General features: G+C 50.6%; 6 protein-coding genes across 6 annotated transcripts; 4 read left to right on the top strand and 2 right to left on the bottom strand.

Annotated features, from left to right (window-relative positions):
• Positions 1-3,958: 3,958 nt before the first annotated feature.
• On the top strand, positions 3,959-5,957 carry M437DRAFT_80138 (uncharacterized protein; the record flags this gene model as incomplete). Its single annotated transcript, XM_041027294.1, has 2 exons — positions 3,959-4,038; positions 4,091-5,957. 2 exons carry the CDS (start codon positions 3,959-3,961, stop codon positions 5,955-5,957), a joined length of 1,947 nt encoding a protein of 648 aa, XP_040884516.1.
• Positions 5,958-6,602: 645 nt separating this feature from the next.
• On the bottom strand, positions 6,603-8,121 carry M437DRAFT_80137 (uncharacterized protein; the record flags this gene model as incomplete). The annotated part of the gene is made up of 3 exons (XM_041027293.1): positions 6,603-6,786; positions 6,842-7,947; positions 8,008-8,121. 3 exons carry the CDS (start codon positions 8,119-8,121, stop codon positions 6,603-6,605), a joined length of 1,404 nt encoding a protein of 467 aa, XP_040884515.1.
• A 596-nt stretch (positions 8,122-8,717) lies between these two features.
• On the top strand, positions 8,718-10,289 carry M437DRAFT_18871 (S-adenosyl-L-methionine-dependent methyltransferase; the record flags this gene model as incomplete). The annotated part of the gene is made up of 1 exon (XM_041018977.1): positions 8,718-10,289. A coding segment is annotated over one exon (1,572 nt), but the record flags the coding sequence as incomplete, so codon positions are not given.
• A 219-nt stretch (positions 10,290-10,508) lies between these two features.
• M437DRAFT_80135 (uncharacterized protein) lies at positions 10,509-11,052 on the bottom strand (the record flags this gene model as incomplete). Its single annotated transcript, XM_041027292.1, has 2 exons — positions 10,509-10,667; positions 10,723-11,052. The coding sequence occupies 2 exons, from the start codon at positions 11,050-11,052 to the stop codon at positions 10,509-10,511; spliced, it is 489 nt and encodes a 162-aa protein (XP_040884513.1).
• A 226-nt stretch (positions 11,053-11,278) lies between these two features.
• Positions 11,279-12,991, top strand: M437DRAFT_61890 (uncharacterized protein; the record flags this gene model as incomplete). The annotated part of the gene is made up of 1 exon (XM_041023996.1): positions 11,279-12,991. The coding sequence occupies one exon, from the start codon at positions 11,279-11,281 to the stop codon at positions 12,989-12,991; it is 1,713 nt and encodes a 570-aa protein (XP_040884512.1).
• A 585-nt stretch (positions 12,992-13,576) lies between these two features.
• On the top strand, positions 13,577-14,531 carry M437DRAFT_71303 (uncharacterized protein; the record flags this gene model as incomplete). The annotated part of the gene is made up of 2 exons (XM_041025653.1): positions 13,577-14,132; positions 14,206-14,531. 2 exons carry the CDS (start codon positions 13,577-13,579, stop codon positions 14,529-14,531), a joined length of 882 nt encoding a protein of 293 aa, XP_040884511.1.
• Positions 14,532-15,010: the final 479 nt, after the last annotated feature.

Raw genomic sequence — 15,010 nt, 5'->3', positions numbered from 1 at the left:
GCGACGATCCTCAGAAAAGATGAGCGAGATTACCGCATGTCTTTCCGCTTCATGTGTCTTAGCAGTGAGAGGAGCACGATCAGCAGAACTGTAAATCGTCTGCACGTCATGAGGGACTAGCACGTTAGAGGGTCCACCTCGACTAGATGGACGGCTGGCATCCTTGTTCAATTGCGATAAGCCGATCAGATCCTCACGTGAGACGAACTCTAGAAGAGCTGGGGACCACGTTGTCGAAGGTGCTGTCTGACAACGACTGATGGCTTCGCGAAGTGGAGCAAGTATACCCTCAGGTAGAGTCTCAAACACGCCAGATCTGAGGTTTGCGTCTTTCATCGTTTCTACCAAAGCGCTTGGTGAGGTTCTGATAGCAGAGAAGCGTGCAGCCAATGACTGTAGAGACGTCAGTCGAGGAAGGATTTCACCCGCGAATTTGGAAGTTATAGTAGGTGGAGTATCTGTCCAGAGCGAAGCGATCGTTTCGATGCTCAAAAATTGCTCGAACACTCCCTGGACGAAGTTCTTCTCAGCCCAAGCGAAGACAGATTGCGGTGGTGGGCATCTGTTTTGCAAAGCTTTGACTGTCGTGTTCATCATGGACGAAGACAACTCCCAATCGCCGATGCCACGATCTGCCTCAAGGTAAGAGCCAGTTCTGAAACTCCACATATCATGTGATAGCCACTGCCCAAATTGAGCGATAATGGCACCAAGAGAATCAGCGACGATTCCCTCGGCGTCGTCTGGAAGTGAGTTGAGTTTTTGCTCTTCCCTGAAGAGATATAGCACAAGCATGATCTTGGTGCAACAGAGATATCGTGAGGTGGCAGCTTCGGAGGACACTAGCCAGTCCAAGTCATCCACAGCGATATCATGCAACAAGTGACGAGCCATTGTCTCGTATTCTATTAACGAGAATTGATGCTTCTTTGTCTTTTGAGTGCTGCGGGGAGTTCGAAGCCTCGATCTTGGGGTGATGGTACTGAGCTTTGCGTTCATGGCAGGCTTCTCAAGCCAGCTGTAGGCAGGTGACACGAGTTTGTCAAGGTCTGACTTCAGATTACGAGTTCGCAACTGGCTTCCATAGGCACCCAGTCGTGTCCCATCAGCCATTGTTGACTTACTTCTGTGGTTGCCCCGTAGCGTTCTTCCGATCGAACCAGCCGCAAACGCAAAAATGGTTATGATCATCGCCTCCCACTCAACATCGAGACCGTTAGCAAGCTGCATCTCATCAGCTGCAAATCGATGGTGTACGTTGCACCAAATGGCTGCAATCGAACCACCTTCTTTCGCTGGCAGCACCAACTGACACAGTTCTAGAATTCGTCGCACGGATGCAGATTTAGGACTGAGTCGTATCTGGAATCGATTCTGAAGGCCGTCTGATGAAGCTATAGTGATCTTGCCATGATTCCCAGAATACTGTAACTTGCAAGGCCATTGGAGTGGTGCCAGCCTCTGCATACTCTCTTCAGACGAGTGCAAAATACCCGCAACACCAGAGGGATGTGACAAGCGTACATGCCGTGAGATAGGAAGTGACCATGTCACGCCTCGCGCAGGTATTATCCCAACTTCCTGGGATTTGGCCGAAAGGTAGGCAATAGCTGTAACCCGACCGTCCTGAAGCTTAGCTATATCGACAATGTTGTGTGTTATGTTGCGGTCACACAAGAAGGGTATAGGCATGTATCCGGCCAATTTGTCTTGACCTGGTCGAGACCTCGACTCATTCTTGTGCTGCACACGCAGTTTGACGGTTGTCATGGATTTCGATGAAGCGTCAAGAATATAAAGTGAGATCAGACAACTATTTTGCTCTGGCTGAGGCGGATGAACCAGTGGAAAGACTTTGATGAGATCTTCAATCGCGGTCGAACCAAAATTCGATATATCAGTCATGAAGACATCAAGCTTGCGGATAACAAGCTCTTTTCGAAGTCCATCAGGTGAGGAGCCCAGAACAGATTCAGTACCAGCGGATCTGTAAGTAGCTCCGATCAGTCTTTCAGCACTCTCAGACTCATCATTGTAATCTTGCATTCGACTTTCGACCTCAGTCTCATCATCTGGTCCAATGCTCTTGCTGAAGATGCTCCCTGGTGTTGACGCACGACTCTTGCGAAGGCCCTGATTGCCTCCAAAACTTCGACGATCACGATCTGTAAAGCTACTCATCGAAGGGTATCGACGCCCAGCGCCACTAAAGCTAGCGCCAAGTGCGGTCTGTTTGATGGACGGATCTGAGTTGCCAACATCACCACGAGAGAGAATGGAACTGACTCGTCTGGTACCGCCAGAGGGCTTTTTATGCAGATACTCGGGATCCATTTGCGATGCCATGACTTCTTCGTCATCTTGTGAAGGTCTTGTGGTTGAAGCAATTGACAACCTCGTAGAAGCAGCAAAGCTTTCACGCACCCTATCGCGATGATCGCGCGGCTTCAAAGCAGGCGTGGATGCACCAGCTGTACGACTAGTCATCACAGAGCTAGGGCGCTTAGCCTTAGCTGCTTGGTGTGCTGCACGTTGTGATAGTAAGTCCGAGAGCTTAGGAGGTTGTAAGTACCACGCTTGCCACACTGTAATCTGACCCAATTCTCTGTTCACAGTGACCAGTAAAAAAAGGGGGGCATCGCCGTCTTCTGCAGTCTCAGAAAGTTCGTCATGAGCGGACACGTAAACAAGCTCTTCCGCAGGGTCAAGCATGTCATATTCGACAATGGGACCACTAGGAGCTCCGGGGCGTGGAAATCGAGGTTGGCGACAAACAGTCGCGTGCGAAACAGGCGCTAGATCTGACAGCGGATTCTCCAATGAATAGAATCGAGGCAACTCATCAGTCATGTGCGGGTCAGGGCCTTTGGTGAGATCCTGATATAAAGCATCCAGATTGAAGTGAGCTGATGGGCTCGGGGGCAAAACGCTTGGACGGTAACGATTAGCTCTCAGCTCAGGAGACCGTGGTTGGGAGAACAAGTATGGCTGAGAGGAGGTGAATGAGTTTGGAGGTGGGGCAGGAATGGTAGGAGTAGGAGGTTCCTTGGAGAAGATTGTAGCCTTCCTCTGTACTACAAGACCGTCGATAGCAGGGAAGGCCTTCTCGATATCGAACGGAACGTTTAGTACATGGTTTGAACCAGAAAGATAGTGGATGTGCATCTCAGACTTCAAGATGATGACCAAAGCGCGATTGAAGCCTTCTGAATCGCCGGTCTTCATTGACAGGAGATTTCTGGGATCGCGCTGAGACTTTGTACCCCATCTCGAAGCATATGGGTTTGAGGCATAAGAGTTGACATGGTTCGCAGATCTCGATGCAGTAGAGCCAGTCTTTGCGAGTGGATCGTTGCGAAATCGAGTTATCAGGGCATGGCTGACAGGTTGCTTTGCCGAGTCGAAGTTGAAGACTTTCCGCACATGACCGTCTTGCGACCAAACTATGCAACTTGATGTATATAAAACTTCATCTTCAGAATCATCCGAGGGGCCAGGGTAGACTTTCCAGATGTAATCCTTTGGAGAGTGATTTTCGGTCAAAATAGATTCAGAGATCAAATAGGGCAAAGCTGAAGGGCGATGTATGCCCAGTGAGACAAAGTCGGCCATGAATCAGAAAGTAATGTGGCCGAAGGTGCACACATTATTGTCGGATGTTTGGTGTTTACAGAAAGTCCATTAGCCAGAAGGACGAGAAAGCTCTTCTCAAGACACGGCAAATGGTCCCAAGACAGAGCGTCTCTACGAGTGGTTAGCCTCTAAGATTCCGAGGAAGACGCAGATAAAGAATTGAATGTTGCGAGAGAAGATACGGTGGTTGATGTCTCGAATGTTTCGTTCGTGGACGACGCGCTGGCTCGGCTGCACTTTCCCCGCGCGCGCGTCAACAGCTTCCTCGTCTCAAGCAGCAACAAGTCGACCATCTTTCTTTGCACATCCAATTCTCGCAACAACCATGGAAACTGTCGCCTATGATTCTTCTGAGAAGCTGCAGAAGCCTCGCGTCTCCCGTCATGGAAAGCGCATGCACTTGAGGTATGCGCTTCCCTCACTACGCTCTGTCGCAACGCATAACAAAAGTGTATAGCTATGACTGCCCACACCGATTGAACGTTTCAAAGATCTACCCTGTACAGAGCCCGCGAAGCGCCGACATCATCATCTCCGGGCATGACGATGGTCTTCACATTCTCTGGAGAGGTGGCAGACCCCTTTCGAATGCATCACGTACTGTGACCGAGCGCGTAAAGGACTTCTCAAACACAAGAATCCAACACACTGAGTGGAACCAACCCATCTCGATTCGCACATCTCCAGTCACCGAAGACATTCCCGACAAGGACAAGCCACGCTATGACGCCCAAGACGAAGAGTTGGACGAAGACGAGCCATATCCATCCTTTACACAAGAGCTGAAGCTGTCTTTCGGCAGTCCCGTTCTCCATCTGGCCCTGCCAAACATCCCACAAGCTTCTTCCTCTCTGCAAACAAAAGCCAAAGTCCCACTCATAGTTAGGCAACGAATCGTCCTGGCTGTCGCATGTGCCGATGCCTCGTTGCGCCTGATCACACTCCCTCTCACACCCCCATCAGCATCTGCTAAGAGGAATGGTCGCCTGGGTGCTCAGATTTGCGAGCTTAGTCCATCTGCGCCATCCTTGGCTATGGCGAGAGATGTCGCTCTGACATGGACGAGCAGCTCAAGTCTGTCTGCCAGCGAGGATCAAATGGACCTCGACAACCCGCAACCACAAGACACCGCAAATGATCAGAAGCTTGACCTGCTTGTCGCTACTTCCACCTCAGCTCACCTCGAAACTCTCACCTTCTACCGCATTCCCATCGCCTTCAATGATTTGACGGGTGGCAAAATCCCAGCTACCGTTGCTCCTTTCCACGTCGTGCCGCTGTCATCGTCTGCGCAGTGCCTCCGCTTCAGCACTGCTCAATATCCTTTACGCCAACACTCACGTCTCCTTATTGCCGATGTAAAAGGAACATTGAAGATCTATGACCCCTTGGCACCAAAACACCGTCCTTCATCTCGTGGTCCCGCTGACAGTACGTCTGTTGAAACTGGTACCTGGGTTTCGGCTTTCAATACTGCATTCCAAATGCCCAAGGGAGCTACAAGCAACTATCCTGGCCTTGCTCACAGGAGAAAGATTGTAGACGTCGCTTGGGTTTCTGGAGCCAGAGCTGCCTTGGTCTTGTTAGATCGTGGTGAATGGGGTGTCTGGGATATTGATGCCGTGACACAAAAGAAGATGAATACATTCGCTATACAAGGCTTCATCGGTAGTCCCGATGCTGCACCTGCTTCGGAACTCAAATCTAGATCTACACAGGGACTTGCACCATCGACACCCAATACTCGTCAGCAACGACAGGAATCTCTCTTCGGCGCTCCAAAGCCTGCTGCGCCAGCAACAACCACAGCTAGAGGCGGTGTATGCGCTGTTGCAACGGCTGGCAGCCATGGCTCGGTCGATGACTCGATTGTTTTGTGGTATGGTAGTGAAGCATACCACATCTCGAGCCTGGCATCTCTTTGGCAGCGCAGCCTCAACAGCAGTGGCAAGGACATCGGATCCCTCTATGGACCAGGCATATCTCACATTGAAGGATTGGACCTCTCTGGCGAGATTCTGAATGGCGTCGCCCAGATTCCCATCCGCTCCACTGCAATTAATCTTGGTCCCATCTCCCAACGCGACTTTATAGTCACTGGTGAGTATCGTCTTGTCGTCATTCAGTCAGTGCGACCACAAACACCCTCCAAGTCACTGTTTGCACAAGCAACAGCTGGAGTAAGCAATGGACCCAGCATATTCGACCAACAATTACTGGAACGCGGAGAACTGGATCTTGGTGGTATGGATCGTCTACTCGACGGCATGAGCAGCAAAACCAACGGATTCGCAAACAAAAAACGAGTCGGATTTGCCGGTTAGAATCTACTGACATGGCAGGATCACATATGGAGCCAAAGGATAGAATGCTGGAACCAAGGAGAGAGAGAAAAGGTCCGTGGTTTGGACGATTATACCCAACATCTTTGTTCTTTCCCCTCTTCTAGAATCACGATAACAAATACCCTCAAGACCCAAAGAAGGTCTGTACCACTTTTTGTACTGTTTCCTTTTCTCTCTCCATTCTGCTTTTTCTTTTGAACACAAGTGACCAAACCCCGCGTTGCAAGGTGGAGCATTGATATCTTCAAGAGCCATGATCCTTGCTCAGTATTCCACGCGGTACATTAAAACGTCCCCTCGTTAATTGTCCAGCCTTGCATGGCAAGTCAGACTCTATATCCAACAGAACCCACCGAGGTATCTTGTTCGGAGAGGCATTGATGGATAGAGCTGGATATGCGACACTCTGTTGACTCCTATTCAACGACACCATGTCAGTCTTTTTTTTTTTTCAAGTGGCTGGAAGTGGTGTTTTGGAGGTTTTAGATGAGTGTCGGGACATTTTCTCTTTTTCTTCTTGCTAAATGTTGTGACAGAACACTTTTCAAATGCACAATCCCCTCAAACTCTGTGATGCTATGTCTTCGAATTTCATGTATGGGTATATCGATGTTTCTATTCATTCTACTTCTTGCCTTTTCTCAAGTCCACGACTTGGAATTGTAAACCCGATAGTTCAGAGACATGGCCAGGTCTTGTGGCATCAGTGTATAGATTATCCACATCATGAGGATGGAAAAGACCAGGTTTATGACAGTTCAAAATCGCTTGTTTGCCTGGAGGATCCGTAAGGCGGAAGATACCATGACTGTTGTTCTGTGTGTTAGCAAAATTCTCCTCTGATAATGGAAGCAAACACTCACTCAGGCGATTTACTGGGCGCACAAACAATAGCCACACTTTCAGGCAACATGACCTGATATCCCACACTAGTATGCAAATCCCTCGAGCTCAAGAAACAAGTCTGAGTTGGATGTGTATGTATCCAACCACAAACCATCAAGCCCTCATGATCTACATAGTCGAAAAGATCTGTTTCTCCCTGATCGGTGGTTTCACAAGTGTCGGAGGTGGCTGTTTGGTCTGGAATCACTAGGTGTGATATAAACAAAGCGTTGGAGATTAGTGTGCCGCAGAGTATACCGCAGGTTTCGAGGTTGGAAGAGGTGTTGGTGGCTGCGAGGGAGACGAAGGAGGTGCGTAGGGAGGTGGGCAGGAAGAGGGTTCGTAGTGGAGTGCCGTTTTCGGTGTAGGCGGCTGGTTGGAATTGGTAGGACTGGGTGGGCGATATGTCTTGTTTGGGTGGTCGTGCCGGCCCGCCGGCCTTTGAGGGTAGTGGTGGAGGAGAATTGAGGGACTGAACTGGTTTCGAAGGGAGTGGTGGAGGTGCCTTGTGACTGGATAGCTCGTCCTTGGGCGGTCGGCTGGGTGCGAGTGATGGTGAAGACGGAACAATGGAGGCGTGAGACGGTACTGATGGGTAGTGGTATGGGGACGAAGTCTGTGAAGTTGATGTGTTGCGAGATGAATCGCGAGGGGTATCTATGCATCGGCCTAAATCTTGAATGCCACGGCTTAGGTCGTCCATGACAGCATTGTCGTCGCGAGAGTCCTTTGCCCTTCTCCGGAGTTCGCGATTGGCCAGTTGCAGAGCGACGTCTTTGTGTTCGGCAGCACTGAGCACGAACGACTCTTGCGAGGCGGCAGGTGTGTCTGTCTGCGACTTGAGTTGGTTCCTTCTCTTGACAACATCCTGGTACTTTTGGTAGCGGGATGTGATCTCAGGCTTCAAGGCCTCCATACGCGACAGATCAGCCTTGACATGGTCGCGGGTGCGGGCCATTTGGGCCTTGTACTCTGGCTTCTTCGCATCCGGGTGTTTTGAGATGTGAGTAAAGAAGAAGTCGGCATGGCGGTAGAGGAAGTAATAGGCTTCTTGGAGGTTGGCATCGCGCTCGTAGTTGGCAGCCTGGTGGGCTCTCGATTAGGACGGGGCGGCGGGTCGAGAGTGTAGGTACCATCATCTCACTTGGCTGGTCATGTTCTGGGCGGTGCGCAGGGCCATGTTGAGGGGGATGTTGGCTGCATGGTCGAAGTTGGATGCCTCGGCGACAATCTGCTCGACGCTCTTGGGCGCAGTCATTGTGGATGGTGATGTGTGCTTGTTGTCGTTGGTGGTGCTATGGGCATGGCGGAGGTTGTGGGGTGTAGGAGGCAGCAATGACGAAGCTTGAGGGGACAAAAAGACGTTGATGGTTGCGCTTGTCGCTCGGCCGTCCTCTTGACGTGGATGCGACAACGACCATGCCACCGCCCCTGACACAAGCGGCCAGGATTGCGTCTAGGATCGCGAGCGCTGCGAGGGCGGCCGAAAAGACTGCGACAAAGGTCAACAAGGGCGAATTGGCCGCAGCTGTCTCGCAGCTGAAGAAGGCCAAAAAGTCAAAGAAGAAAGCGGAATCTGCCAAACCAAAAACTCCTTCTACGCCTTCGATATTGGCAGGAACAGATGGTCGCTCTGTTCCAGACGTCTCGGAAACTGCTCGCTACAAGAATCTCGCCTCGTACCGGAACCTCTTTACATACTATGCCCATCAAGACTATCCCTTGAGCAACACTCTCAGCAACATCTTCACCGAAAGGAATCTCGGTGCCACCCAAAAGGAAAAGTTCCCAGACAATGTCGACGTCGTGAGCGAGTCGTTATGCGATCAAATCATTGATTATATTGGTCCTGATTTGGACAAGCACAAGGGCTGCGATATCATCGATCTCCACCCAGGTTCTTGTTTGTGGTCGCAAAAGATTCATCAACATCTCAAACCCCGTCGCCATCTCCTTCTCGAGCCTGACGAACGCTACCTGGACCCTTTCATTAAGCCCCTCTTGAACCAAAAAGATTCGGCCTATCGCCACACAACCCTTTCCGGTGCTGCTCCAAAGGGCTACTTCGACACTTACGATAAGATCTTCGATGACCACCTTCTACCAGCGAGGGATGCCCTTCCTGAACAAGATCCACGCCTTCGTGAACCTAATCATTCCTTGCTGGTTATTGGTAGCCTCGTCCGCCGCTACCCCGATATTCGTACAGGCAGCAACGCCGTTGCTTTCCCAAATTTGATTCTACATCATCTGGCTGAGGCTGCCCAGACCAACATCATGTTCCAACGCTACGGTCTGGTGCGCGTGCTTCTCTGGGTTCCCGATGAGACCAAATCCAGCATCTTGCCTGACTCCGTTCTACATAGAACAGGCTACTCCATCAATCTCGAGTCGGCTTTTAATATCGCCGAAGTTGTAGGTAGTGATCGCTCACAGCTGTCTCGCACTGATATCAACAAGAAGACTATCCATCGCCAACGACAAGATCAACTTGATGTTTGGAGTGCACGAAGAGTCCTCAAGCGCATGCAGTCCAAGGGCATGGCCATTCCTGAGCACCGCCGACCAGAGGTGCACCAAAAGGCCCTCGACACCGACGACGAAAGCCTCTCAGATTACGATCCGATACACTTGCCTAAAGATAAATCCTTGCAAGCAGCTGTCGACCATCATGAGAAGAATCTCAACGAGTTGGCAGAACTCGCAGCAATTCCCAGAGTGAAACGAAAACATCTCACACCACCCGACGCGAGGTTCAAACTCACAAGTGCCAGCCAGGAGTACATCAAGATTTTCGATCAGCCCAGCTGTAGACTTTGGTTCGATTCTTGGGGTTTACAAATTGCCCTTGAACACGAGTACAGTGCGACCAAGGACAAGCTGCCTGAAGAGGTACGGGCCAAATTGCAAACGAGGATTCTTGCGACCGACAAGAAGCTTTCGTCCATCCAAGAGAAGATGTTCAGCAAAGACGTGGGCAAACAGATGGGCGTTCTCATCGACGAGCTGTTCGCGTTGTGTAGACCTAAGCCGTTGATGGAATGGGACAGACGACCTTTTGAGCCTATGACGGCAGCTGACGAGGAATTCTGGCCTCGCTTCCCTATGCGACTGGTCGACCTCAAGCCACGGACAGAAGCGCTTGGAGATGACTTGATGAACTCAACCGAAGCCAATCATGTTAGACGTGGCCTGCTCAAAGCAATGTTCACGCACCCTTCAGCCCCTCTCCTGGAGTCGATCGATAGACTTGGACCTGGAGCTCGCGATATACTCGGGCCTGAGTTCAGTGATGTCACTCAAGGTGGAAGAATGGACCCAAAGCATATGTTGACCAAAGACATCACACGGGAGCAACTGGTTGCTCTGACCAAAGCATATATTGAGTGGCCATTCCGACCTCTCGGATCTGAAGCGCTCGAAGCCAACGAGATCGAGGTGGTGTAATTGTAAATGTTTTGATATGATAGAAGATACCCAAACCTGTTGTCTTGAGACAACCTCTGTACTTGTAGAATACACAAAGGGTATCAATATACCGACCCTTGTCAATCCCAACCCCCAGCTTTTTGTACATGTAATTCGACCCAGAAACGCCCGCTACTATGCATTGATGACCAAAAGCACAAACATGTCTTGGGTAGGTTACTTTTGGCCACCCTTGCCCTTGCCGCTTGACTTGGCCTCCTCCTTCTTGCCAGCAGCCTTGCCTTCGGCCTCTGCTTCGTTGCCGTAGTTGGAGATGAGGTCGAGCAGAGAGTCTTCTGCTTGTTCGGGAGCGAGAGCTTCCTCGCCATCTCTTGCCTGGTGTATGTGTGAGCAAACAAACGTCTCTCAGAAGCAAACACAACAAACGTACCTCCTCAGAACCAGCAACGGCCTCAGCATCCCAACCACGACCGAAACGACCTCTGAATCTCTTCAAACGACCAGCCTCGTCCTCTTCGATGTTCAACAGCTTCTGACTGCTGGGGTTCCAGAGTGGGTTGTTGCGGACATCCTTTGTGCTGCGGTAGACGGGCTGCGGGCTGGTGGTGCGCTGGACGAAGGTGCTGCCGTCAGACAGAGTGACGAGCTGGGTGAAGGTGTATGGTCGCTTGGGGCGGCGCATCAATGATGCATGGCGGACTTGTTGCGTCGAGGAAGAGGCGATGCGCAGACTTGCGCGGGGGGTCTGATTGAGCAGCATGGCGGTGGTTGCAAGGCGTGAAGTCTCGAAGTTTGCGCAAATGCTGGGTATCTGAGCGTCGGTATGCGACTTGGACGGCTCATCATTGGATATCAATTTTGCGGGAGTCGGGATTCCGCTCCGCTCCGCTGCAGCAGTGCCAAGATGTTCCGCTGTCGCTTCGCTACCTCATACGGCAGGAAGCTCAAATAACCATTGGGAACTTCCTCAAGCTGCATTCTTCACCATGGCAGCGGCAGTCCGAGGCCCTGCGACTGGTCGCTTCTTCAGGGCCTTCCATGCTTGGTCCAGACTCGGCAACGTTACGCATCAACAACGACGATGCTTCGTTTCGAATGGCTCACTATATGAGGCCAATGTCGACAAATCATCACATTCCGAAACCCCTCAAGCACCACGGTCGAGGCGTCCGACGACCAGAGTCAGAATTCCGCAGGCCCGTTTTGAACGCATACAGCAACACCCCGACTTCTTGCAAAGGATGCACGCTGCACTAGACGCCACTATCCAGCCTGATGGTGGCCCAGACAACGACGGCTCTCGCCTCGTTCGTATACAAGCTCCTTCGACAAGGCTCTGCCGCTATGTCAGGAATCTTCTCATGCGCCGAAATGATGATTCGCGCACTCTTGACAATACTGTCTTCAACAAGGACAACAGTGCCGAAACCACTCAGAATGTTCAGAATGCCACCATCGACTTGAAATTCGACCTACCAACCGAAACAGCCACCTTACTCCAGGATAATGCCGATGAATTGAAGCTGCGTATACAAGACACTTTCTCTGTACAGCTCGACCTCGTACCTGAGCAGGACGGCGTCACCAATGACGGTATGCGTACCATCGCAATAGTCGGTGCGCGTAAAGATGTGAACCTCGCCAAAGACTTTATAACTTCTCTGCATTATGAATTGGATCTGTCATCAGGACACGGGAAACAACAATCAAACAAATCGCTCGAGACACCACCCCAGCCATCTCCTGTGAGCTCGGAACCGAAAAAGAAGCCCCTCACCAAGCAGGAAGTATACAAATCCATCATGCGCAGCGTCCCTTCCAGCGTTGTCGTCTTGACCACTAGTGTCTCGCCTTCAACTTCTGACATGGAATTGTTCCGTGGTATGACTGTCTCTTCTTTGACTTCTGTCACTCTTGAACCAGAACCCATCATTTCCTTCAGTATTCGTGGTCCTAGTCGTACACTCGATTGTATCACCGCTGGCCGCCCTTTCGCCGTCAATTTCCTAAGTACCCACTCTGTAGGCGCGCGAATTGCCGACATTTTCTCAAAGCCTCACGATAATCCTTCACAGCCTTTCCATGCTGTCCAAAATTTAAACCTGGCTAAGATCTGGGCCAAAGATGGCGATCCTGCTCCACCAGTTATCTCGGGGAAGGACATTCCCGCGCGCTTTACATGCGAGCTCCTGCCTGGAAAATCACTCGAGGTTGGAGACCACACTGTCATCTTTGCCCGAGTGACCAACGTCTATAGAACGCAAAGATTGATCAATCTTCAGCATAGCGGTCACGTCACTTTCCTTGCTTACGCTCAAGCTGGATATCGCTTCCTTGCCCCTGAATCAATCGAGTGGCCTGCGGCCCAAATTCTCAAGCCTACGCAGTCCAGAAAGTCTGCGCCTAGCACACCAAAGGGACCTCCACCACAGCTTCCAGAGACAAAAGCAGAGCCTGAGGAAGTCGAAGTGTTCGATGAGGATGTTGCTGTTCCGACCAAGGCTGACGCTGCTTCCGAGGATGTCGTAGATGCGTATTGGCGTATGGCTCTGGACGAGGATAAGGTCGATAGCGTACTCGAGGAGCGTGCTGCTGATCAGCGCGCATTGGGTGAAGCCCAAAAACCAGCTGATCATCCTGCTGCGGATGTCCAAAATGACCTTGCTGACCAGCCATCTCTGAAGAAGCAAGATAGTTGAGACGTTCTCCTCTGAGAAGCTGTTTTGCTCATGATGTAAAGATATAATGTATATATATGTACGATATACAGCGCCATGCCCGCGATAGTTGGCATTCTTCCTTTCATTCTGGATTCGCGTTTCGTGACAGTCCGTACCACCTCGAAGGAAGACCTTAATACGAGAAATGCTGTCATTGCGTTCTTTGATCAGGCATCCTTGCCAAGCTCTGCGAAGCCTCAAGATTCCTTCAGATGACGGTGCTTCGGATCCTTTTGCGATGATAGTCCAATAACTTAATCATGCTTGTTCCAAGCCCCGGCCGCCAAGCAAGACTAGAAATCCTTCCGCGGCCAAAAGTATATAGGATCGACTGGGGGAAGTGGCAGTTTGCTGATCGACCCTAATAGTAACATACCAGGTGATTCAAGCTGCGCCGCTGCTGCGGCCACTATAGATCGCCGGTCGCGATGTCCTATAAGTAGACCAAGCTGCTGGCATCTAGGTGTTATCCTTACTACACTACTCGTAGCACATCTTTCAAGTTCTAACGAGGAACCCCGTCTAACAGTAAAAAAAAAACAACAACAATATACCAACTTTACAATGCCCTCAAAACTACCATTCCTGCTTTCTGCACTTGCCTTTAGTTCAGCCCAAGCATACGACGCAGGCGTCTATGGCCTAGGCTACTGGAACGAAACCTACGCCATGGAAGCAAACGCCCACCCCAACGCCACATCCTCCGTCCCTTTTACGCTCGGCACCAAAAACTTCACCTTCCAAGTCAATGTCGCAGAACTTATACCTACAGGCTACAACTTCGTTCCAAACCCCCGCCAAGCAGCTGCGTTTTACAACTTGCTCTGGGAGGGTGGAGGTAGTTTAAACCAGAGTATCAGAGATGCGGTAACCACTGGGAGTGGAGAAGGTGTTCCGACGATGTGTTTGACCGTGCCGTTGGGACCGATGACAAGGGAAGCTACAAATGGCTACAAGGAGGAAGATAATGGGGATTGCAGCAACGCGTTCGGAAGCAAGTGTATGCAAGATTTGAAAAAAGTGGATCTTTCGTCGTTTACCAATTCGATTACTTGCGATTTATCTTGGATGCCCAAGAGTTGTAGCGAGAGGTTCGGAGATGGCGGGTTAGGGGGAATAGGTAAGTGTGTTTCTTTCTCTTCTCTCTATGCTCTCGTCAGCAATTAGTGGTTAAGAACTGACCGTTATTCTAGAACTCGTCAGTCCTTACGTGTCAAGCAATGACACTAGAGGACTGATCCAATACATGTACTCTCCCGTGGAAATCTCATACTACAGCTCTCAGGTTTTCTCAGCAGGCAATTCGAGTTATTATGAGAGGGAAGATGAGAGATTGCATGCTATTTTTCTGTCGGGGAGTTGGGGTGTTACGCCAGTTTGTAACCGGGTTAATACTACGAAGGTGGGGAAGGATAATGAGGCTGTTTATCAGGGTGGTGCTGGGGGGTTGAGGGGGAGTAGTTGGTTGGTGGGGTGCATGGCGGTGATGGCGGTGGGGGTGGGTATGAGTATGCTTTGAGAATATTGGAGGAGAAGGAGCATTGAGGGCTTCTGGAGCCGAGTCTCAATGTTGACGCGTATCGTACGTTCCGCATTGTTCTTGCCTTACAATCTTGAGCAAGACTTCACCTGCCCTTGCTTCTAATCAAACATTCCGCTTCGTCCGAATCAGCAGATGCTTGGCAGATCCCTTGTTGTTCATGGAGGGAAAGACTCATTTACTCTTTCCTACGCATGAAATCATCTCCCAACACCTGCTCTGTCGGTACCGATGGTAGAACTTGAACAGCTTTCCTTGCCTGTCAACACGAAGAGATGTATGAGCTGACATTCTAAAGCATCAATTTCTGACCAGCATTGATTCTAGACGAGCATTCTCATACCTACTATCCAAACATTTACTCACAGCTGAGCCTCACCTCGACTAGCTATGTAGCCAGGTCTCCTTTCAGCATGCAATATTCGAAGCATAGCAAGCGACAACTTCGTCATGATTGG

The sequence above is a fragment of the Aureobasidium melanogenum genome, assembly GCF_000721775.1.
Source record: "Aureobasidium melanogenum CBS 110374 unplaced genomic scaffold scaffold_1, whole genome shotgun sequence".
Taxonomy (NCBI): Eukaryota; Fungi; Ascomycota; class Dothideomycetes; order Dothideales; family Saccotheciaceae; genus Aureobasidium; species Aureobasidium melanogenum.
Note: the sequence above shows the minus strand (reverse complement) of the source record. Positions and strands in the feature narration are given on the sequence as shown.